We start from the raw sequence: 25,173 nt of genomic DNA, 5'->3' as shown, positions 1-25,173 counted from the left end.
CCCCGTTACCTGGGGTTGTGGTGTAGTGAAGCCATACGGTCTCAGGCCAGAAGCCCCTGCTGGGGCTTTCGGCTGGGGGGGCGGGGCTGGGAAGGCCCTGCTGTTGTGGGAGCCCGACAGGCTTCCTCTGGGGCCTACTGCCCTTGGTTCCTGTCATTTTTGACAGGAACCAAGGGCAGATAAATATTAATTTTCTTAATTTTTTAGGAGCCCCACAGGCTGGATAGAATGGTCTCGCGCGTGGGGGTCATATTTTGCCCACCCCGACCTAGACTATTGTGGATCACCTTTGAACATTTTTTGCAGTCCTGGAACCTAGACACTTGCTTGTTTGAAAATGAAAGCTTACATTCTACAGAATTAAGATGTGTACACAGGATATAAATGCATCCGGCAGGCTAAATGCAGTTTTAAAGTGGTTGCCTGATATCTCCAGCTCAGAATTAACAGTGTTTGGATTGTGACAGAGGTCAGAGGACTAATGGGTTTTTACAAACACATTAACTGTATTTATTTGTTTTCTAAGGATGATATTTATCTAAATTATTAGCACCTTCCATTTAAAAAAACCCTCCATTTTACAGTCACATAGAAACAACAGAATTTATTTAGTTCATGTCTATACAGTTTGATGACAACTCTTATCTATTCATCTGAAACAAATCTTCATCCTATACAAATTATTTACTTTGCTTTAAGTAACTTTATCTTAAAGTTGCATAGCTGAGGTTATTTAAAAAAAAAGATGCAATACAGCATGCCAGTAGGTTCAAATCTTTCTGACTGACACCATGTGTTTCATTTAGACTAACTGCCGAACAATGGTTATGAGTATCATTATTATTATTTATGTTACTATATTATAATCTGTACCTGGTAGCAATAACAAACAGGTAAATACATGAAAAACAGTTATGGTCTATAGAAGATGTACAAAAAGAGAAGATTTAAAATGTGATTATATAAAAATTTAAGATCAAAATATGAATTTTCACACACAGTGGTCAAAAGATAGCAATTGACTACTCCACAGCAATAAATATCCTTGGCTATTACTCCAAGCAAAGTCTTTGCAGCTGGAGACTGTCTCTTAAAAATATTCAAAAATTCTCCCCCCTTTTTTACAACACAATCTCTTCTTTTTTTTATAGCTTGTATGGTCATCTTCATTTTCACTATCACAGACCATTTGGTAAACATAGCAGCTGAAGATGCGATTAGGTTTTTGTTCAATGTGTAACACTACATCTCTGTCAAAGTAAACTTGGTGACTGTAAGTCTGCAATGAAAAATAAATTAAATCACAGTCTCATTTCAAAAGTCTGTTATACGCAGTAGTATATAATTCTCACAGAATAGATAAAATAGTATAGCAGAACACTTGTGATCTTCCTGCAACAGGGGATGGGGACAGGAAGTTTATGTAACTAATTGGTCTTTTCAGATAATGAAAACATAACATTTAGAAACCACTCCACATTATTTTGACTGCTAAGCCCACACTTAACTTTATGTGCATTAGTATCTCCACCAGTCAAAGAAACTACTCACATGCTATAAAGACAAATCTGTGTGTAAATGGTCTTGGGCCTGGGGCATAAACTGATAACTAATTTAGAAGAAAATCTCATGATAGATTTTTCTAAGCAAATGCTGTACTGAGGAATGTCTGCATCTCAGAGAATGGGAATTTTCAGATAAATTAACTATTGTCTAATAGAATACTTGCAAATTCAAATCACAATTGTAAAATTTGCTCCAAATGTTATGCTCCTTATATATGGGAAATGGCAGAGTAATTTGTACTAGGCACCTAACTCAGATTCATACAGAACACTGTATATGTAATGGTATATCAAGTGGAGTGTAGGGGGACATTAACATAAACCAAAGACTCTGCATTCTACTCACCACATCCCAAGACTCCAAGAATGGAACAGTCTTAAGGAGAATCCCATGTTCATTACAGTGAAGGTCAAGGTGAGCTCTACCATCAGGTCCTATCTGAGTGACTGCCACGACGGATAACAAATCCAACTCATCTTCATGGTTCACAATTTTGAAAGTCTCATGAAAAACAAAACCTCGAGCTGATCAGTGAAATAAGCCTTTAGTTATTTTTTTCAAGAACTTTGTATTTTTTTGGAGAAAGTAGGGACTACAAGCAGACTTATTGTCTTTCATAAGGAAAATCCCTGCATTTTGAGGCACCCAGGAGGTAACTTTCCAATCACAGACTGCTCATTGCATTTCAAGCAAGCACCCATGAGAGAAGGAAGGAAGGAATTCAATTGCTGTATGGCTCCTGTGTATGAGTACAAGGGTTTTACATAGAATTTTTGAGGATGGAGGGTGAAGAATTGCAGTGGAATAACATTGTAAGTGCTGAGAAGGAAAATAAATTAGTCACTTTGAAATTGTTAGTGGCAGTATGACTTAAAACTGCTGTCAAAACTAGTTCATGAGATTTGAGAAAATTACTAGGATAAGTCACAAAAATTCTTTTAACCTCTACTCAGAACTACCAACCTGCAAACAACCTGAGCAGACAGTAGCTCTAGATTATTCTAGGAAGAGCTATTTTAGAAAACCAAGAATCAACAGCAGGGAGATCACATGTGGTTGTCATAATCTACATGCCTGAGCTGTGAAAGAAGACTGAGGCCAGAAGCTGGAGGATGTCAGCTGAGAGGGCCATGTGTCCTATTACTGTGTGCCTGAGAGTACATTTACTTTGCCCATTAAATGGCTCTTTGTTTTTTCTCCTCTTTAAATCCAATAGAGTGTTTTCCTTTACTGAGGAAAGGTATCTATTAAAGAGTTCGGAGAATAAAGCTTCAGTAACAGGGAAAAAAAAGTCCATAGAGTTCTCACTTCTGTTGTGTTATAAATGTAACTTTTTATAGCTGAATATAAATGAACTACAAACTTGATAGGCTATGTAGAAACTTACCCTATTTTCACTGAGCTAATACCTATTCCCATGGACACAACAGTAAAAGTTTGCTAGAAACTGTGGAATTAAAATTCATATACATGTGTACATTTCAGCTGAGTCCGTCTTGAGAGGTGAAAATTGTTTTCCAAAAATTATCTGAAAACCTCAGTTGCAGAAGTCCTTAAGTCTGTCATATTTTTATTTTGAAAAAATACTTAAACCCCCCCACAAAATCTTAAATATTTTCCCCAGCACTCAAGCCTTTTTCTAAATTTGACTTGGGATAAAATGACCAATAAAAGATGGACTGTGCAATTACACTGGGAACTCAGATTTAGAACTTTCATCAGCTGATTAGGTGCCTCATACCTCTTATATAAACATACATGACAGCGGATCCTTAGCTATCAAAATCTCATTAATTTGACAGCCTATGTTAAAAGAGATATAACAAAAAATTGTTATATAATCCATGTTATCAGTGACCCGAGGAAAGGCACTTTGTGCTCAAAAGCACATCTAACATCTCTCCCACCTATAAAGTTGGTCCAATAAAAAAAAAGATATCACCAAATAAATCCTTGCCTCTCATTTATTTTCTGGATCATCACAGCTATAGCACTCTAACCCTGTTTAATATGTGTCCCCTGTCTTTAGCTGTAGGCATAATAGAACGAGTTTAAAATAATGATAGTCTCATAATTGGGGGAAGCCTGCTGGCTGCTTTCTCCTGTTATGTTTATGAGTGTGGGAAAAGGAGGCTGGAGAGAAGAAAGATTTAAATGACATACTTTGCTAAAATGATCTAGCAAAAAGTTGTTTAGCTATAGTGCTATCCTCCCACTGGTTAACAAAAAAGGATTAAACCAGGCTCAGTGTCTTTTGAGAATGCATGGTTGGGGGGAGAGGGGGAGGAAAGGGGTCCTATTTCCCGTGGCTGCATTAACTTAACATTAGCTTTGTCAAAACAGGCTGGAACACCCTCCATTCAAGGTAATAATGTATTTATGCCAAGGGTAAAATAAAAGGAAAGTAGCATTCTTGAAGATTTTGACCTATTTTTCTACACAACTGGAAGAATACAAAGAGAAAGACAGCTCTGGCTTGATTTGTGAATTAGCAAATTTCCAAGTTGAAGCAGTATGAAAAGAAACAAAAAGCAAAAGGCAATGAATGAAACAGAAGAAAACAAACTGAAAACAGACCAGCAGTAAAGAATGTTAGATAATGTTTAACCTGATTATCTGGACCAGGTTTGCGCTGCAGAATTTTTTAATGCCTTATTATGTAGTCACATACAACCTAAATGGCAAGGTTACACCTGTTCCTATCATCACCAAATTTCTTTTAGCACTTACCAATTTTACTGAAAACAAAAAAAAGAGTTCATGAGTGACAAGTAACTCAAAGCAGAGAGAAACACAATTTTAAAATATTTCTTTGGATCACTGCTGACAGACTCTATAGGAGAAATAATCTAAATGATCAGAATGGAGGGAAGAGGTAGGGTAGTTTGTCACACTATGGGTCTGATACTGCACTATCTAAATCACAGGGAGTTTCCTTACTGACTTCAAGAGCAGTTGGATTGGTTCTTGAAGGACAAAGACTATTTCAGGCACAAATGACACTTTGGAGGAAAATAGAAAATGGGAAAAGAAAGCAAAAGGAATAGTTAGGATGGAGGATTAGGGGGACAAAGGCAGTACCAAGATGAATGAGGCTAATAGTTCTGGTTACTGCCTCTGTTCTGTTAGGCATGTTTGGCTGAACTTGCACAATATTTTGGTATATTTTTGCTCATTGTATCACAATTACCTCTTGTTCTGGGTCATCATCCAGTAGGTTAAAACGTTTTTTCACCACTCGGCCAGAAGCTGTTACAGTTACAGAGTTGTTCACCTGAGGAGAAAAGAAAAGGTGGCTCAGGACTCAAGGTAACATAGGTTGTGTTTTAGCTGCACATCCATTTTATTTGAAATTAGGTAAAACTTTTAAAATGTCAAAAGGCAGCACAGTCTTTATTAAACAAAAAAGAACAAACTCTAACCTGTACAGAAGCACAGAAATTACTGTATTAAGAACCATTCTTTGATCCAACCATAAGGTTTTACAAGCCCTCTTAAAAACAGATCCTATCCAATTTGACAGAATATTAAAGATGTCACTAAAGTCACTCAAGTCTTTTCCCAAATGTACTTCTTACCTTGTTTCACTATTGAACTATACACAGCCTAGCTGTCACCAATATTACAGATGTGTTTGCATTAGATATACTGTTTGTATATGCTTTCTGAAGCATTTTAGGATCCTTTGAAATTAAAAAGCTAAGTAAAATACACAAGATAGAAGGGACAAGCACTAAACTACTTTTCATCCTTTAATAGTACTTCGTACCATGCTTTCTACAAAGAAAGCAGGCCATTTTCTGCAACTTTAAAGGATTCTCTCCAACACCCTTTTTTACTTCTATTCTATCCATTAAAATTTCACAGTGCAACCCTAATTTCACTGTAGAAATAATGGCACATAGAATGTGTAATATATTGTGTGATACTACTGATTCATTTTAATTGCAATATTTTAATGACTTAAACTATAAACATAACGTATAATTACTATAGAGAAACTGGGTTGCTTAAAAATGCCATGGTGCAGACAGCTGGACACCAGTCCTACAACTGGATGGGCACAGCCATTTTGAAGTAAATTAGGTTCTATGTACGCATGGAGTTATGCTTATTGGGCTACATCTGTAATGTAACAATTAGGTGTTAAGCCGAAAAGAAAAAAAAAATCAGGAAAAAGCAGAGAAGCACTGCAGAAACGGAAACCCATTAACGTAGCAAACAGAGAAACAAACAGTCAATGAAAACAAGGGGAAGATATACTAAAGAAGCATACCAAAGAATAGCAAGAACTTGCTGGGACAAACTTATGAAAGCAAAGGCAAAACATGAGATATGACTAGCAAGGGATGACAAAGACAGTGAAAAAGTATTCTACAGATACTTCAGACAGAAAAGAAGAACTAAGAAACTGTGAGTCCACTGCTCTATAGTGAAGGTGCTTTATTTACAGAAGACACAAAGAAGACAGGGCTGCTCAATGACTACTTCATCTCAGTCTTCATAACAAAAATAAACATGACCAAATACGTAACAGAATGTATTGTTAGAAGAATAAATAAAGAGCATGCCAGAGACTTCTTTACAAACTTGGATTCATTTTTGTTGGCAGAGTCTGATTAAATTAATTCCAGGATGAAGGAACTGGCTGAAGAAGTCTCAGAGCCACTGGCAACAATATTTACAAAGTTGTGGATGACAGGTGAGATCTCAGAAGAGTGGAAAAGGGCTAACATAGTACATATGTTTAAAAGAGGATAAAGGAGGACGTAGGGAAGTAGAAACCAGTCATCTCAACTTTAATATGAGTAGATACTGAGGCAAATTATAAAGGCTATTATAAAAGTCAATTTGTAAATACTTGGAGGAGGAAGAGATAGATGATCACTAACAACTCACCTAGCTTTATTTAAGAATATTTAAAAACAACTTTGGCATAGTTACGACTTTGGTGGATGAAGGGATGCGGTGGACAGAATGCATCTGGACTTTAATAAAGCTGTTGATACAGCTCCACATGATATTCTCTTAAGTAAACTAGAGAAATGTGGGCTAAACAGAATTACTGTTAGATAGATATGTAATTGGCTAAATAGCTGCAAGCAGAGACTAACTATAAATGGCTCAGTGTCTGAATGGCAGGTTTCAAGTGGGATTCCACAGGGGAGTGTCCTGGGTCTGGTGTTCAATATTTTTGTTAATTGCTTGGATGCCAGAATAGAGTGCTTCCTGATCCAGCTGGCAGATGACGCAGAACTAGAAGGGGGTTGAAAACACTTAGGAAATACAAGTAGAATTCATAAGGATCTTCTTAGATTGGAGAACTGGGCACTAGACAACAGAACAAAATTCAACAAAGGTGCTACATCTAGGAAAGAAAAACCAAATGTGCTCAAACAGAAGGAAGGATAATTAGCTATGCTAAAGCAGATAATAATAGCATTGCTAAGGCAGAACTGGGGGTTTTAGTGGATCACAGCTTGGCACAAGTCAGCAACATGCTGCAGCTGCAAAAAATACAAATACTCAAATTTAGACTGCATTAATAGGAATATTATATATAAGACATAGGGGATGATATTACCACACTAAGTACTACTTTATGCACTGCTGTGCTCTGCAATTTAAGAATGATGTGGAGAAACTGGGGAGGATCCAGAGGTGAACAATGAAGGTGATAAAAGGGTTGGAATACAAGCTATATGAGGAAAGGTTGAGAGAATCAGGTATATTTAGTTTGGAGAAAAGGAGATTAAGGGTGATACATGATATAATTTTTCTAACAGAACAACTGTTTTTCTTTGTCAGGTAGGGCAGGACATGAAGTAATGGTTTCAGAACGAAACATGGCAGATTTAGATTACATCTCATTAAAAAAAACCAGCTTCCTTACAGTCAGAACAGTAGGACAGTGAAACAAGGTGCCCAGAGAAGTGGAAATTTCCTTCACTGGAGGTTTTCCAGAAGAGGCTGAAAAAGCATTTGTTAGGAATAGTACATGAAGGGCACATCCTGCATTTATGCAGTGGGTTGGATTAGATGACCCATGAGATACCTTCCAACCCTATAATCCTGTGTGTCAGTAGAGTAGGGAATACCTTCCTATAAAGAAACTACAGTACTATTAATCACAATAATACTACTATAAATTCATACCCCTTTTTTCAGAGCATCTCAAAGTTATTTGCAAACATTAATAAAGATAGTCTTGAAACCCTTCTTCAGAGGTACATACTGGATTAAGGGCCTGGTCCCAATGGACATCATAAGTAGTGGAGAAAGGCTCAACATCTCCAAGATCAGGCCCCTGTTGTCAAGGTCAGACGGAAAATGTCTGAGAGAGATAAGATTAGAATTCAAGACTTCTGGCACTCATTCCCAGCACAAAATCATCATTCTTATGAAATCTCAGGAGAAGGCAGGGGAAGAATGAGCAACACATCTGTGGCTAACTCTGCTCCTTCTGAATTTAAAGAAAGCTTTGCTACCAATTTTACACATTTTTCTAAAAAAATTAATGCCACTGATTTCATGGGACAGTATTCAAAAACTGCTGAAGAACCTATTCTATGTATAGGTGTACCTACTGAAGCCAAACTGCAGTTCTAAATAATATGAAAATGGTTTTCATCAGTATTCCCTAATGAGTCATTTAACTATTTCAGCATTCCCATAAGTAAAAAATGTTAATATTAGACAGGCTTGAAATGTTTTGGCTATTTGAACCATCAACTTCATGGTTTTTTACAGTATGAAACCTGCTTGTGATTATGATTTAGAGACACCTTGTGAAATAAATTTATCATTGTGTGGTGCCTTATACCTATGGTGCCCATTTACAGTTGTTCACCATAACAACTGCTGAGGCCTAAAAAGTCAAGGGAGGTTTCGGTAAAATAGCCGTATAATACAATTTATCTGTGAAATAAATCTCTCTTATATAGGCCTGACGATACAAAGTCTGCTGAATTCAATGAGTCAACAGACTTCGGATCAGATTCATAAGATACACTGATATACGTATCCACATAATACATGCATACCACATATAGTCTTACAAAAGTAAAAGATATTCTTTCAATGAAGCATTTATTGTTATAGTCTTACAATATTCTCCCTGTTGGCCACAATGATAAAATCTTCTACAATTTCTTGTTGGTTGGTATTATTTTCAATTTCCTTCATTTTCAAGACTCTTAAAAAAAAAGCAAAAAATACAAAGGTCATTCTGAAATCTACTTGTAATATTTTCAAATTTATGCTCTAAAAATTATCATATTATTAAAGAATCACAGATAAGTGAAAGTTACAATAGAAACTTCTTTCAAATCCTAGGATAAATATATACCACATATGAAAGAAGCTGTTACTATAACTTGCACCGATTTGTGACATTTTAGCACACCTCTTCTAGAATCTATAGCATGTTCATTACATAGTGGTGTTACCTGCATGTTGTTTCCATCTATAGTTGCTATGAACTGATGACAATACTTTGGCATAAGGATACTCAGACTAAGGAGGGATCATTTTCCCTGCAGTGGTAGTGGGAATCAACTGCTGGCAAAGCTCCTTGCCCCCCAACGCTGCTAGAGCCCCATGCCCATGGGTTGGATCCAGGCTGTAGGTTGCTGACTAGGTTTAACTGTTTTAGGTCCTTGCTACTTTGCAACAAATGCAATATTGATCCAAAACAGAAAATTAGTTCAGCCAGCTTCTTGGAAGAATAATTTCCCTAGAAATATATGCCCAACTTCATTTGTAAATGATTTTTTAAAGTAGTATTTGGGGGCAAAAAAAAAAAAAAAAGAAAGAAAAAAGCACAGAAGAAGCATTTAGTTTTTACCCACTGCAGACAATAATGAAGGAAACAAGATGAAATATGCTCTTATTATACAGGCATTTCCTGAAGAAAGTTTCAAAACTATAAGAGAGACAGACAGATTTTCTTTTCCCCTAATGTAGTCACATAGTATTTCCTAAATATTTTTAGATTAAAATATAGATTAACATGAGGTGAAATGTCTTCTAGGATATGAAAAACCGCAAATTTGGAAGAACTGAAATATATTTGAGGAAGGCCTGACCAAATCATTTTGTACGCATCTTTAAAATAAATTCAAGCAATGGAAATGAAATCTCCTCTATTTGCACCAATTGTGCTAAGATTATATTCCTTTAGCACTAAAAACAAAGTTTTATTACTTAAGATCTTACTACTGCAACTCTTTACAATATTATCAGCTAGAGTTTCAGTATCTAGTTTAAGTCAGTTTCGTTCATATATATCTCCCAATTATAAATGCTATTTAAAAAAAAATAAAATATATATATATATATATATATATATATTGAAAAGCCATGATCCAACAAAAGCACTGTGTCTGGGTTTGAAAGTCTTTCCCAACTGCTATTTGAAACTTAAGGCCCCGATCCTGCCACCCGAGACACAGAGGTGGACTCTTGCCTCTGCATGGAGCTCTGCTTTCAATGGGCTTTACGCAGGCCCACACCTGCCTGTGCAAGCTGTAAATGTAAGGAAAAGGCTCTCTCTAGGGTTTCAAGCCATTTCCCTTGTGTATCTGACAGCACACCGTGTCTAGCTGGTTTCAGAGCAAGCAGAGGACGTAGCATTGAAAAAAAGCAGCCACTGGGGCTTCTGGGGGCTCGTGGCAGTGGGGATCGCCCCCTCACTTGGTAAGATTCAAATCTCTGAATCAGATTTGGCCAAATCACTGAATTGAATCACTGTCCCCTGAATCGGTTGAATCCAAAGCGAATACTAGACATTTCGCACAGGCCTTAATATATATATTAAATTATTGTTGTTGGTATGTTTGGTTACATAACAACACTTTTAATTGTTAAAAGAAAAGTATTACGTTGGCCTCTCTCCTGCCTTCTGTTTTCCAAACCCATTATTTTATAACTCTAGCCTTTGGGGCACAGATCATAAAACCAACCTAGCTGGCTAGAATGAGGTTTTGTCATGGGGTTAGCAATCAGTAAGAAGAAAGTTATCATGGTGTTTTCACTGCCAAGTCATCTGACCATGTACTCATTTAATATAGAAATGAAATTTGGCATATTCCGTAGCTGAAATCTCAGATTGTGTAAAATTTAACAGATGGTTTAGGAAAGTAAATTAAAAAGATAAGTAGATGTACTGGGCTCCTTCTTGTACCATCTTAGAGATAAGCCAGAATTTAAAAAGTCAGCCCCCTTCCATTTTTTTTCAAAATGTATTTGAATAGTATGCCTGGCCAAACTGGCTTCTTTACTCCCTCTGTGTTTACTTTCTCCTTAGTCTTAAAGGTATACTCTTGGCAGAATTCCAAAGAACATGCAAAATTTGGAATAACATTCAAATAAACTGATTTTAAAATGGGGGAAATAGGGGAAATCACTGAATTAATGGCCGGCTAGGACTCGAATTATGAAAACCAATGTTATGAAGACCAGAACAAATGGGATTTTAACAGATTAAATCTGCCTGTAAGAATTTAAAAATGTGCAACATTTAGCTGATCAAAGCTTATACATCCAAAAAAAGAGTGAGGGTCTCAGAAGTTTATGATGAACTTGAGAGTGTCAACTTTTGAAACTGATTTATTTAGGGGTGCACTGATAGAGATTTGGGGGGTCAATACTGAAAGCTGTTTTTTAAGGAGGCATATCAGCCAATACCAATCTGATTTCCAAACAGCTGCGTGTAGCTGGTAAATCTGTTGTGGTAAAAGGGGAGCGGGGAAGTAAGAGGCATGGAGGGAGCAGATCAACAGCCCCTGCAGTGAGGGAGGAATGGGGCTGGGGCAGGTGCTACCCAGCTGGGGCAAGGCAGGTGCAGGACGGAGCTGCGGCTCATTCGAGGCGCATGGGGAGGGGGGCAGCAGCCCCCGTCATCACATGCTGCTGGTCTAGGAGCAGCTTGTCCAGCAGCTCTCACCATTGCTCCTGCTGTTCATCTGGGACTGGGGGGGTGCCCCCAGATCTGCACAGGGTGGGCTGGGCCAGGCAGGCTGCAGCTGTGGGCTGGGGCTGTGCTGTGCTGTACTTGGTGCGGGAGCCGGCGGTGCTGGGAGCGCGGTCCCTGGCCCCAGCTGTAGCCTGCTCTACACAGATTCAGAGGCACGCATGCAGCAGTGGGAGCCCCCCCCAAAATGAACCGCAGCTCCGTCCTGTGCCCGCCCCACCCCAGCTGGGCAGCACCTACCCCAGCCCCAACCCCACTCCTCCCTCACCACGGGGGGCATTGAACTGTGCCCCCCATGCCGCTTCCCTCCTCCCTCCCCTTTTACTGCAACCGACTTATCAGCTGCATGCAGCTCTCCAAGCTGTTGGGCTCTGCTCCTTGGTGCCTACGTGATATGCTGAGGCTGTGCACAGGCATGGCCATTTATCAGCCAAATTATTGGCCACATTAGGCCAATTTCCAATATAGTCAATTTTCTTTATATCGGTGCTCATCCAATATTGGACCAATGTATCAGTGCACCTCTAGATTTATTATGACACAAGATGGATGTCAGAAGAAATGTTATATGAAAATCATTACTTTCTTTTAGTTAAGGCATAGAGACATTTTCTGATTATACCTAGTTTAAAAGTGACATTACACCGTGACCCAATAATTATCCTAACTCTTAGGCACCTCCCAACAAACCACTAATTAAAGGTTACCTTATATTCTTGTTAATAAAAATAAGCTTTGGGAAAAAAGTATTATGTGTACTTACTTAATCAAATTTGGTCCCACGTGGATTATTCTACCTGAAGTATCTGGATGGAAATAGATCCAATCTGGTTCTAGTGAACAACATTTCATATCTTGTATGCCATTTTTTGCCTGAAGCAAAAAGGGAAAGCTTAGAACTTTAATATTTAGATATACTCAAAGAATTAAACTGGAAAGCCTCCTGCCCAACTTCATCTGAGTGGCTACAAACACTAGCTAGACCCTGTCAGTACAAAGAGAATAGCAGCCTTGAAACTGGAATAAATAAAGAGAAGACGCAAACCCTTAGGGAACTCCAAGGCTTAAAGGAATCCCACTGAACTGGGCTGTAACGCTATTTGGTGTCAAGGGAACAGCGGGGTCCCAGAACATGGTTAGACCTGGCCCTACCTTTGTAAGCCTACACATTAAAAATGAAAGATCTAGCTTAACCACTGCAAATACTTCAGCAATTCAAAACAGATAAGGTGTGATTTGAGATCAGACCTGTCTTTTGCATTAGTTCTAAGTTTTATTACAAATGTGAGATCTATACATGTCTGCAGAAAAGCTTATTTAGGTCTGCTAGCCTGGGATAATTCATAATTTCAGCACCAAATCAGGCAATCCTACAAGGTTTTGGATAAGCCATGTGACAAATTAAAATAATTTGAATCCAATAATTTAATTTTTCAATGGTATTAAGCCACCTCCCAAAAATGTGGGGGGAAAGGGTTGCCTGATGTCCTGGCCACCAAAACCACCATGCCCTTCTATATAGCTGTACTTCACCATGAGACAGAGACCTGCATGTTGTGAAGAAAATAAAGACAGAAATACTAGTTTAAAGATGCTAAAGAGTCTAAAGAAATGGGTACATACACTGATGAAAAAGCTCCTGGATGAAGAATCATGAGTTAGCAGGCCAAGTGCTTGACCATATCTCAGAAGTGAATCTAGCCTGAATAAGGTGATCAAGCTAAAGTGAAGGCTAAGAAGGGAGAGCTGACGCATGTCATATAATACAACATTTCAGGGTGGATAAAAATCAGTCATTTTTTAAAGTAAAAAATCAGATTTTTATTTAAATCAGATTTTTTTATTTTAATCATATTTTTATTTCTTTTCTTAAGATGCTTTTTGTACAAAAATAAACTTATATAAAGATAGTTTTAATTTAAGATACGCTAAAGCTCAAAGATATCATAATGGAAAAGGGATTATAACTTCTAATTATATACTATCTGAGACAATATACTCGTAACTTTTTTAGAAATTTTATGAATAGGTCACAACAGGACATAGACTGTATTAGGGGCCCAATCTTCTGGGGTTCCCAGAGGATCTTCTATAGATTAGTAAAGATTAAAGAAAACCATTCTACCCAATGGGACACAGTGCTCAGTCTAGAAGATCCCATTAAGCATCTCTGTGATGCTTAGTTTCAGTTCTCAAACTGTGGATTTGTGTCTCCAGAGATCATAGGCAGATAAGGTTTTTTTGGGTAGACGTGATATCTTTTATTACACCAACCAAATAGTTGGAAAAAATGTTCTTTGCAAGCTTTCGAGCACAAACACCATTCTTCAGGCATAGGGAGAGTTTGTTGTCTCCACAGATAACATCCTTGTTAACAGCAAGATATGGAGATGAGACATAACAGACCTGACTACCCATCCATCAGCCCTATTGTCTCTCTGCAAGTTTGTGTACACACAATTAAGCCTTTACCTCTCTCTAAATGTGCAGTTTCAAGAAGTTAAATGAATAAATGATACGAAACAACAAAAATGCACTTTTTGTAGAAAACAATGATTAAATCAAGGCTTCCTGACCAGTGATTTAAATCAACTTGATTTAAACCAAAGCCACCCTACATTTTTTTAAAAAGCTCATGTCTACAGAGAAATTACAAAAAAAAGGAACAGAACACAAATACTAAACCTATTTATTTTGCAATTTGTTAAGACTCAGTGCTTCCTCAAAGATTCTTTTTGGCTGGCTGATCAGCAGGAAGCACAATAACCTGTCACCACTGTGAACACAGAGAATGCAATGCTATGGGTATATGAGAAGGGAGGAAACACCAGAAACAAAACCAGTGGAAAGAGAGTCTTTCCATTACTCAGCATTCTTTCTTCTGGCAAATTCAGAACTGGTATTACTAGTTGATAGGGGTAATAATGTATAGTACTCCCTAGCAAGGGGTTAATCAGAAGAATAAGAGGGCACAGTAGCAGAAAAATGGGAAAACTGGTTTTGCTTCAGGGCTTTTCTCAATTCACCCTGTGAATAAAACAGATGTATATTAATTCCCGAAAAGCCATTTGAATACATTACCAAAGTATTGTCTTTCAGAGAACAAATATAGAAGACTCCTTTGTGCTTTTTATTATTAGGTGTGATGATGTAATGCCAAGGGTATCCTCCAATTTGAAATGCATTCTCTAAGGAAGACACTTCAAATAGCAAAGGTGGGGTATCTGTGAACATTGGTAATGTTGAGAAGGTTATTAGCAGTCTCACAATTCTACTGGTCCTTAAAAGTCTAAAATCTCAGAACAGCATTCCTTCTTGAGAACTTCTGAAGACTAATCATATGCACCCAGTGAATCAAATTAAGGGCAGAAAGGTGTCCACATATGTAATGTAACAAAATAGAGTGGATTGTAACTACTGTAATTTGCAACTGAATTTATAAAAAATAAACAACACATTGTAAGATTTTTATAATAAATATAAAAAGGATTCTAGTTCTCCTTTCAGCTCATATAAGACAAATTAATCAGAAAACTCTTCAGCATTAATGTGCTAGACTTATAAATCTTCTGTGCATCAATGAAAAAAGATAATTACCTACATTTAATTCAAATGGATACCAAGAGAGATTTAACTAGCTACCTAGAAATTCCTTTCTTAGACACTAAAAGTAAAGCCACCTTTTAGGGTGATAAACAGCCCTGTTTAAACAGCACAGAACAACACTAAAAAGACTGATAGAAAATTAATTTCAAGGGGAAATTTGAACATGTAGAACCTAAAACAGATTTTATCAAATAAGATGGGAAAAACGTTTGCTTTTTTATTTTTTAATTACCAGAACTGGGTATGACTTCAATTTTATGCCTCTGGAAGACTCAACTTGCAGTATTATTTTTTTTCTTTGTACTCTGCTGGGACATTGATTCAGTGTTGCCTGAGGAAAGCATGCCATCTACTGAATTACCAATACCACTTTGTGCCGTACCTTGTTCTTTATCTTGGGATTACATTCAAATTCTGACTTGATCTTACCCTACTTAGTTTATGAAATGTAACAATCACCACTTGAGATGGGACAGCTGCATAAAGTATGAGATCTTACATTTATATTGTGCCACTCTCATGCCCATATCAAGATTCAAAGCACTCAGTCAGCTATTGTGAGACAAATCATCTGCCACAGTAATAAAGGCACATTGGAGCCAGGAAGTGGCAGCTGGTTAACACCACACAACAGGTTAGGATTACTGAAGTGAAGATGACTACCTCCACAAGAGAGAGATTTCTGATCTACCTTTCAGAAAGTTTCTAATCAAGGTTTAATAAAGTATGGCCTATAGTAAATTACAACCTTGGAGAAAAAATGCAGTATATGACTAGAGGGGTGGGAGAGGTGTCTGAGACATCTTGAGTTGATTAAAAAAATGAGGGGAAAAGTCATGAAAACTTGTTAACTTTGTGCTGAAATGTTAATTTCATCAATTTATTTCTGACAGCCTAATCATTTAATTTAAAAAACAAGATAAACTAAGAATCCTGAAAAAGCTGAGTTAATCTCAAATCACAATAGCCCTATAGAACTCTCAAGCCTTCCTTCTTACGTTTATGTTGTCTTTTGCCAAAAACTTTAACTATTACAAACCCCAAAAGCCACAGCAACTGCTGTAATGAGTTTGCCTCTAATCTTCATTCTTTCTTGTTATATGTTGCTTGCTCTCATTGCCCAGCAGTCTACTGGTTATTACAATACTGTCTTTGTTCTTAAACTCTCCCCGTAGAAATGTCAGTCTTCAATCACCATTTGGGCTTCTTTTGTTCACTTCCACAAAATACTCATCTTATCTAAATGAAAAGCCAGCTTGCTCCTGGTGGTACTAGCATATTTGTTCTAGATGTGGCAAATTAATGAACAAGACACTTTCCCCTCCATTTTATGAAACAATTCAATAGTTACATAATAAATCCTTATTTTTCAAAAAGCAATTTAAAGTCCTGGGCTAGTTAGAAAGTGGCTTCATGAAGATTTACTTGCAAGTGCCCTTTCACTTATTTCAAATTTGTCCAAGGTCACTAGTACCTGATAATCACAAATAGTCAACACCTGTTTGGTGACCCATGTGAACTGAGCTATTGATCTCGGTGCAGCATATCCTCTTCACAAAAAAACCACCATGACTGACACCCTTACTGGCAATCTCAGCAGAGAGGGCAAAGACTAAACAAGCATGGAGATTACCCTACTCTTATCTGTAGAAGTGGTCTCTCCAGGACCAGGTTGAGGTGCATTGACATAGCAGTGTGAGAAACCTTGCACTGCTTCTGTCCAGGATGTGGTTGTTCTGTGGAAAAATACAAGATTTCAAGTTTCCACAGCTTTGAAACCATCCACAAAGCATCAACAGTTAACTTACATCAAGCACAAGTTTAAACTCTGCCACCTTCAAAGAGATCGGTTGCTCCTTCACTGAAACACTACATTTCATTGCACGGACTGTCAGCCATCTCACTTGTAAAAGAGAACAGCTCAAAAACCACAGGAATGCAAGAATCGCTGAACAGCAGCTATAGAAAGTATATATCAGAAGTTGAATAGTTTCTAACCACAAACTCTTGAATAAGTCTCAAGATAAAAACAAAATGAAAAAAAAAATCAACCTTTTCTTTTGACTTTAAAGCTTGTGACCTAAAACTATAATGCTCCATAGGCCATGAAAATATATCCAGTATAAACTGTTTCAAAGCTCTCATAGGCCTGTTTTCCACACGGCCTCCAGCACTAAATCATAATGTAGAAATTTGAGAGAGAGAAAACTTAAGAGAAATTTCCTAAACTCTTGTGCAAAACTTGAGCCAAATGTAATTGCAGCTTTTATTTTTATAAGACATTACATGATTATTTAAAGCCTTAATTTATCTAGCTGTTTTTTCTTTGTATATTGCTTTAATTTTATACAAAGACCTGGCTTGATTTGTCTGTAAATGATCTGTCTTTGTGTCTGTAAATAATGAATACATTTTTATACAGAAAATCATTTAATACAAAAATATCCCAGATTTAACATTGGGAACATGCATGCATATTAATGGCAGTGAAAGCTGACAAGACCTGAGCCCTTCTGAAAGTCAAACTACTCATCTAGGTGCCTAAATATGGACTGAAGAAGCTCCTGGGTTTTTTTAATAAGGAAAAAAATGCACATGCTGAAATGCGGAAGTCCTTGACTTGGGACAAACCTTAAGAAACATAGGGCCAAATTCTAATCTCAGATGCACCGGTGAAAAGAAGCGGTTTTTATCTGAAAATATAACAGTGTGTCTAAACAAAACCAACCAACATTCTTCCTGTTAAATTATGTGCAAAGCATCTGACATACTATACATAGCAAGATTAATCAAAGTTAAGATTTGAATAAGTTACATTCTGTTTCCTTGAGTTCTCTCTGCAGGTTAGATTAGATACACTAGTTTAACACTAGAAAACAATTTATCTCACAGCTAAGTCATTATGTAATGTTTCTCTCTGTTATTTAATAGTTGTCAGCTTTTCCCCCTCCCCCTGCCGGAAGGGGCTGTACAGGAAACCCTCGCTATTTGCGGGTTTGGCATTTGCGGTTTCAAATATTCGCAAATGCCGAACCTGCATTTTAAATACACTTTATACACTTACAGGAGAGGAGCTCCTCAGGAGCTCTGCGCTTGCTGCTGCTGGGTTGCCGCTGCTGCCAGGCTCCTGCTGCTGCCACTGAAGCCATGCCCCCCCTGCTGCTGGTGGCACTGTGCTCATGAACGCAATGCCTTATTTGCAGATTTCGCCATTCACGGGGGATACGAGAACGTATCCCCCGTGAATGGTGAGGGTCACCTGTATTTCAATGGTGGGTGAAGGGGTTCCTGATTACTCATACCTTATAAAGTTTCTCAAATACTTTAATACCTAACAGTTAAAAGTTAAAATGTGGTTTTAACTTAGAAGAAAAGAGGAATAGAAGAAAAGTCCTATTAGTAAATTCTTGAGTTTTAGAGTAAATAGAGGCATATTTTTATTATAACATAATGGCAAACACAAATGAATGTGGAGTGTTTCTGATGTTTTTGCAAGTAGTGAAACAGCCATCAAATAATGGAAAGATGATAAATACCTGTTATTTTTATGTTGCAAGGAAGACCAAATGGATACTTTCCTACAATTCCAACTCTATTATTCCAGCTGAATTCACTGCCCAAATCAAAGTGCTGCTCCATGAACTAAAATAATGAAAACAAATTAGCTTTATCAATACATGTTTATTATCTGCTCAGTTTTACTGCTTTTGTTATTTAGTGCATTACTAAAACAGTTCATTTCAGCCTAAAATCCTGTCTTAATTACCAACAGATTTAATTTTTTTAACTGGAAGAATTTAAATTAAATTCCTGTTCAACAGTTGATTTTCCAAAATAAATTCTGTTTTACATCAAGGAATCTTCCATCTAAGTTTCTAATGAAACACTTCTGCTACAATAGGACTGATATGCAGAGTTCAGCTACCACTTGTTCTAGTATGTACTACCTATGTGGTACCTTGTTAAGATCTCTCACTCTTACTTTATACTACAATGGTGTTATGGAAATGATTTTATCCTGTTTGACACATTTCCTCCATTATAAAGTCCAGTTTTTACATATTGTACTACACTAATAATAATCAGTCTTGAAATAAATTGGTGTTACATTTCATGCTCCATTACCTGCTCAGAGATAGCCTGGAAGCTATAAAGCTTGACCAGGCCCACACTATACATCACAATCAGTATTCCATTAGAAATGGCAACATCCATGACGCTGTTTCCAAATATCTGGCTCAAGAAAAAAAGTGTGTGAGGGAAAAAAGATTCAGAAGAAATGCAAAACACCAAGGCTACCTGATTCTAACGTTAGCTTAATTAGCTTTACATACCAAAACTATCCAAAATTGGTAACTGTTTTAATTTTGAAATGTTTTTGTAATCACTATCCTCAAGCTCAAACTGCAACATAATATTTTGCCCTTCAGTATCACCTGATGTCAGATGCTTCACAAATATCAATTTTCAATGTCCCCAAGACAAATATTTTTTTTTTGTGTGTTTTTACAGATGCACAGAGGAATGAAACTCAGAAGTCCCACAGCTGGTCCGTATCAGAGCTGGGAATACAATTTAGAAATCTTGTTTCTAACTCCTCTACTGTTCCTCCTTTACCAGAGGCAAGTATTTAGTCTAGTTATAACTCTGGGACATCACATAACTATGAAATTAGCTAGGTTATTAAGATGTCACTAAAGGTACAATATCAGATGCTTAAACTGTGAACCTGAATCCCAGTCATGTGTGTGCCTGGACAGCTGTTTATGGGGGCTGGACCCATGATCTTGCAAAGTCCCTTCCAGCCCTGACAATCTATGAATAACTCCTAATGATGCTGTAATATTAATTTTGTCAGAAGTGTTTAACGTATCTCCACTAAGAAGAAAAATAAAGAAACTTTTCTTGGAAATAAACAGATTAAATTCATCCAAATTAATTTTGGGCTATGATTGACCTACCATAATGCCATTACATACTTCTTTTTATATGTAAAGCATTTATGAAGGGTTTTCACTCTGATAATCAGATGTATTGTCTAGAAATGTGGAGTTAAATTATTCTTTTCATAATCTTAGATGCTAGTATGCTTTTATTTAAAATTTCTGGTTTGTGCCATATTCATTATATGGTTGCTCAATAATAATTCAGCTTTTTGTTATAAACTGATCTGATTGATCGATTTGTATGTGGTACTTTTCAGTGAAATTATAGCACTGTGTTGCCATTTTGTGCCCTCTCATTCATCACCCCATTCTTACACTTTTCCCAGTAACTCCAGTAATTCCAATGATTCATGAACTTCTGAACTCAACAAAGATGCTTCTTGACAAGTACCATAAAACCTCACTGGTAGTTCTCGCGTCAAAAAGCCCCAAAACACAGCACTGCATTTATCTGTATATCGCACGTTCCCATATAATACTCGCACCTTCTTTTGGGAAGGAAGTATGAGTATAAAAAAAGCTTTTTCCAGGATCTTAACTGCTATAGTATGGGCTCAACATGGCGTTAGGGAGGAGGGACAGAGCCCACTCGTCAGCATCACTCCATGTCTAACTGCAGCTTTAGAACTACAGTTCTACTGCTCAGCAGCCATATAGGTTAAAACTAACTATGAGCATAAAGGAGGCACTTGCTGTCTCCTGACCTGTAGGAGAAGCACAGCCATTATAGGGAGCCATTGGCAGCCATTACAGGGAGCCATTATTCAGCAGCCATTACATGTTTCAATTCCAGTGAAGAAAATCAGCCTCCCTGCTTAAAACACCATTCCAATTTTGGAGGGCTGATTTTGGGGGGGAAAGGTACACACGGCATGAGTAAATATGGTATATTTAGAAGTCAGATTTCAAATAGGACATGTTTCCTCTTCACTGGCATTACCAGACTCATCTTTTTATTATTTTTCTGGTATCTTTCCATCTCAATGCTCATCAAAAGAATGTGCCTACATAATAATCTACCTAAATGGTCTGGGACAAGGCTGGCTGTCCAGCTTCAAAGACCCCAGGGGCCATATGTCCCATGCTCTGCACTAGCAGGAACCATATAACCTGGGGGCAGCACTATCAGGGGTCATGGGCCCCCCAGGCTGCACAACAGTGTGGGTAGGTGTTTCCTCCCTTTTGCACTATGTACACAGGCAGGTACCCCCATAGCATTGCACCATGCACGTGCATGCGATAGTGCTTCCCCACACAGTGTGGCAGTCTGCTGCACCTTCAGTTCCCTGCAGGCTCCCTTTTGGCACTGTGTTGTATGGATACTCTGGACTGCTGTTGCCACTCGGGTAGGAGCATGCAGCAGAAGACAGGAGAGAGAGCCCTGAGGCCCTGGCTGCTGCTGCAGCCAGAGCAGGAGAGGAAGGGGAGGATGGGTGGGCGCTTGAGGGCCCATGTTAACCTTAATGGAGGCCACATGTGGCTTGTGGGCCGCTAGCTGAATAGTCCTGGTCTAGAATCACCCCAGGACCTGGTACTGGCCCCTTCATTTGGATGCAGTCTGTGGCTACTGATATGTGGAAGGTGGAATGTCACGATGCAGTCTGTGGCTACTGATATGTGGAAGGGGGAATGTCTGTACACATTAATGCAATGGGCCATACATTATTTCCACAAGTTGTAAGAATTAGTCCTGCATTACTGCAATGTGCAGTGACCCAACTCAATGCCTTTTAAATAACTAGGCCTGAGACTATAGTTAATATAGAAAGTAACTCACTTTTTTGTTTATCTCCAGCATTCCAATAAAGGAAAGAGGTAGAACTCTGAATACAGCAAGAAAAAACAGCACAGACTGTTGGATGCCTGCCTAAGGAGGAACAGCAATAATGAGCAGAATTGTTATACTCCAGGCAATTCTTACATGGTACGGCATGTATCTAACCATATGAAACCTTAATAAAAATTATTAACAGTGTCTTGTGCCCTCTCTGTATAAGGAAAGTTCTCACCATTTTACAGACGTCAAAACTCAAACATTGGGAAATTGCATCACGCTGAAAGTCATAACAGAGGCCTGGGATATCTCTACACTCCTGCTGCTGTGTTTTATTGCAAAACAAGTCACTTTTTATCTCAAGCTAAAACAGAGAGGGGAGTATCTCTGGGGAGAAGAAATCAGCAGCGTACCTATAAGCTGGGGAACATCCTTCTTATCAGCAGAGAGGCAGAAAGGGAACTTGGAGTCATTGTTGGTTCCAGGTTGAACGTGAGCTGCCAATGCAAGGAAACTGTCAGGAAGGCTAACCGCACCTTGTCATGCATCCATAGATGCATCACAAGCAGGTCCAGGGAAGTGATCCTTCCCCTATATGTGGCATTGGTTAGGCTCCATCCAGTTTTGGGCACTGCACTTCAAGAAAGATGTGGCTAGCACTGAGAGGGTCCAGAGGAGGGCCACTCGCATGATCAGGGGGCGGCAGAGCAGGTCATATGAGGAGAGACTAGAGGGTCTGAACCTATTCAGCCTCCACAAGAGAAGGCTGAAAGGGGATCTGGTGGCTGTCTACAAATTCACCAGGGGGGGAGATCAGCAGGGAATAGGAGATGCCCTGTTTCTCCGGGCACCACACGGGGTAACTAGGAATAATGACAAGTTGATAGAGAGCAGGTTCAGGCTAGACATCAGGAGGCATTACTTTACGGTTAGGGCGGCTAGGACCTGGAACCAGCTTCCAAGGGCAGTGGTGCTCGCTCCTACCTTGGGGGTCTTTAAGAGGAGGCTGGGTAGACACCTGACTGGGGTCATATGAACCCAGCAGCCGTTCCTGCCCAAGGCAGGGGGTTGGATTTGATGATCTGTTTAGGTCCCTTCTGACCCTAGCTACTATGATACCTGCCAGATGGGGCAACTAAAAATATTTCTCTTTGAACTTCTGTACAAGCCCTGTAAATATCTGGCTACATATACCTCACCTGACAGGATGAGTAAACCTACCTGTCGTGCTGCTGCTGAGAGCTTCTGCTGAACAGACTTTACAACCATAACCTCTTGAGGAGAATCCCAGTTCAAGTACCTGTTGGTGATAAGAAAAAAGCCTTGATGTTAGTATTAGTTTACGCACTGTCTAAAACCTTCTTAAGGTAAATGGCCCATTTCACATAATCTAATCTAGATTAGATTATGAGAGTCCCAGGCCAGATCCCAAGGTCTCAGCCAACTCCGCAAGCTCCATGAACTGAGTTTTTAGGCTCTGAGCATTAATGGAGCTGTTTCCCATGATCTGAATCACTCTCCCTATTAGACAATGCAAAAAAACACTGTACAAACTTGTGGATAGTAAGGTTGGCTGCTGTACATTTTCCTCTGCTTTTCATAAACTACTACTATGATTCTGAAGCAAGAGAGGGATCATTTCCTCTGAGAAGTGGGGTGGAAGGGGGATGGGAAGCCTGGTGTCCTGCTAAAGACTAAAATGGGTACATTGTGCAAAAGCATATGCATACAGTTAAAAATTGCCTGTTTCTAAATTGCTAATAATATTTTTCCTGTGTTTTATGAAGTTTGCTTTGCAGAGTTTAAAGAGACATTCTAGTATGTTGTTATTGCAGTATTAAAAGTTGTAAAATTGGCAGAGGAAAGCTAGTATTAGCATGAACTTGTGGCTTTTTTGTAGCACATGCTCTTCTGGACGGGTTACTGGAATTTAGGGACAAATCTGAGACCATAAACTTAGACTGCTGAAGTTTAAAACTGTCCTTAAAGAATATGGCATGTGGGGATTGTGTCCAAGAAAGGTGCTAGACTGAGAATCCCTCTCATCCATAAAATAGGTAAAGCTTAGGACCAGCACTGTAAGCTTCCCCTTCCTGTACCAACAACGTGCCTTCATCGTGATTGGGAGGGAACTCCTTGACTATAATTCACCTCCAATCACTGGCACCTCTGCAGAGTCTGCAAAGGGTGGGAGTCACTGAAGAATTTTGGGCTGTACTCTTTTCCTGCTCTGATATAAATTCCATCCAACAAAAAATGCATTTTTACAGTTCTATGGTTGTAGGAAGTATAGTATAAAGCAACGTTTTCTGAATACATAGAAACTTAATAGCTTAACGTACAGAAAAATAAAAAACATTTCCCCCACTACTGCAATTATGCTATGAAAACATTGCTTATGTAAAGCTCAATCAATATTTAGTACCTGAATTTGCAGTAGGATCCTGCAAGGTATATTTTTTCCAATATTTCACCAGTATTAGCAGAGAGACGAAGGAGCCAGTTCTGAGCTGTCAAAACTGCAAGCGAAGTTTTATAGTCTGATAGACTGGGCAATGTTTCCCCCTACATAAAAAAGATCAGTAAAAGAAGTCTGAACATGCAACCAAGGAAAGTCACAAGGCCTGGAACCCTGAAGTGACCACAAAACAAAACAGTGGTTGAGGGTAATAAGCAGGCTCCTACAACATCAGGCCTTATATATTGTTAAATCATATAAATCAATGACAATTGCTTACTGCAAAAAACACTTGCTTTTATGCATTCTGCAGTTTAAAAAAACCCCTAAGTGTATGGCCTACATGAAGATTAAAGATCAACTTTTTAAATCCCAGTTTTCCTTTTTTAAGCCACAGTTTGCCAATATGATTGTGCAGTTGATCATGTAATTTGATATCACTTAGTCATGAGGTAATTGAATAATCATTGCTATTGTGTAATAAACTATTCCATAGTAACAGGCCTTTGCGGTTCTGGGATAAAAGTGACTTCAGTCCAGAATAATGATTCCACTCACAAAGCAACGTAATTAGCCTGGGATAGTCAATTTATTTTGAAACAGTGTCCAAGTGGGGTAGTAATTATAGAATAGGTAATTGTACTAAAATAGCTAATTATTTTGGAAAAAGCTATGCCCATCAATTTTGCCCATGTAGACAAAGCTTTTAAGGTCTAACTGCCTGATATCAAATAGCTGGATCTCACACCAGCTGTACCCACAAAACAACAGATGGAAAAAATATCAAGGTTGTGTCACAACCCAGTGATTTTGGTGCCTCGGCACGATGGAATTTTCCCGCCACATGAGA

At 38.4% G+C, this 25,173-nt stretch overlaps 1 protein-coding gene across 1 annotated transcript in view; it reads right to left on the bottom strand.

The window, feature by feature from the left end:
• Window positions 1-216: 216 nt before the first annotated feature.
• DCAF17 (DDB1 and CUL4 associated factor 17) overlaps window positions 217-25,173 on the bottom strand; it is a gene marked incomplete at its 5' end in the record, with an annotated part of 37,436 nt that continues 12,479 nt past the window's right edge. The window contains 11 exons of the mRNA XM_025200531.1: window positions 217-1,279; window positions 1,912-2,067; window positions 4,757-4,840; window positions 8,674-8,761; window positions 12,303-12,412; window positions 14,621-14,763; window positions 18,682-18,787; window positions 19,271-19,378; window positions 21,869-21,958; window positions 23,087-23,165; window positions 24,291-24,430. Of these exons, the coding sequence (XP_025056316.1) occupies window positions 1,091-1,279; window positions 1,912-2,067; window positions 4,757-4,840; window positions 8,674-8,761; window positions 12,303-12,412; window positions 14,621-14,763; window positions 18,682-18,787; window positions 19,271-19,378; window positions 21,869-21,958; window positions 23,087-23,165; window positions 24,291-24,430 (1,293 nt within the window). The remainder of the gene's footprint in view (window positions 1,280-1,911; window positions 2,068-4,756; window positions 4,841-8,673; window positions 8,762-12,302; window positions 12,413-14,620; window positions 14,764-18,681; window positions 18,788-19,270; window positions 19,379-21,868; window positions 21,959-23,086; window positions 23,166-24,290; window positions 24,431-25,173) is intronic.

The sequence above is a fragment of the Alligator sinensis genome, unplaced genomic scaffold (assembly GCF_000455745.1).
Source record: "Alligator sinensis unplaced genomic scaffold, ASM45574v1 scaffold321_1, whole genome shotgun sequence".
NCBI lineage: Eukaryota > Metazoa > Chordata > Crocodylia > Alligatoridae > Alligator > Alligator sinensis.
The sequence above is the reverse complement of the archived record's forward strand: the minus strand, read 5'-3'. Positions and strand labels throughout refer to the sequence as shown.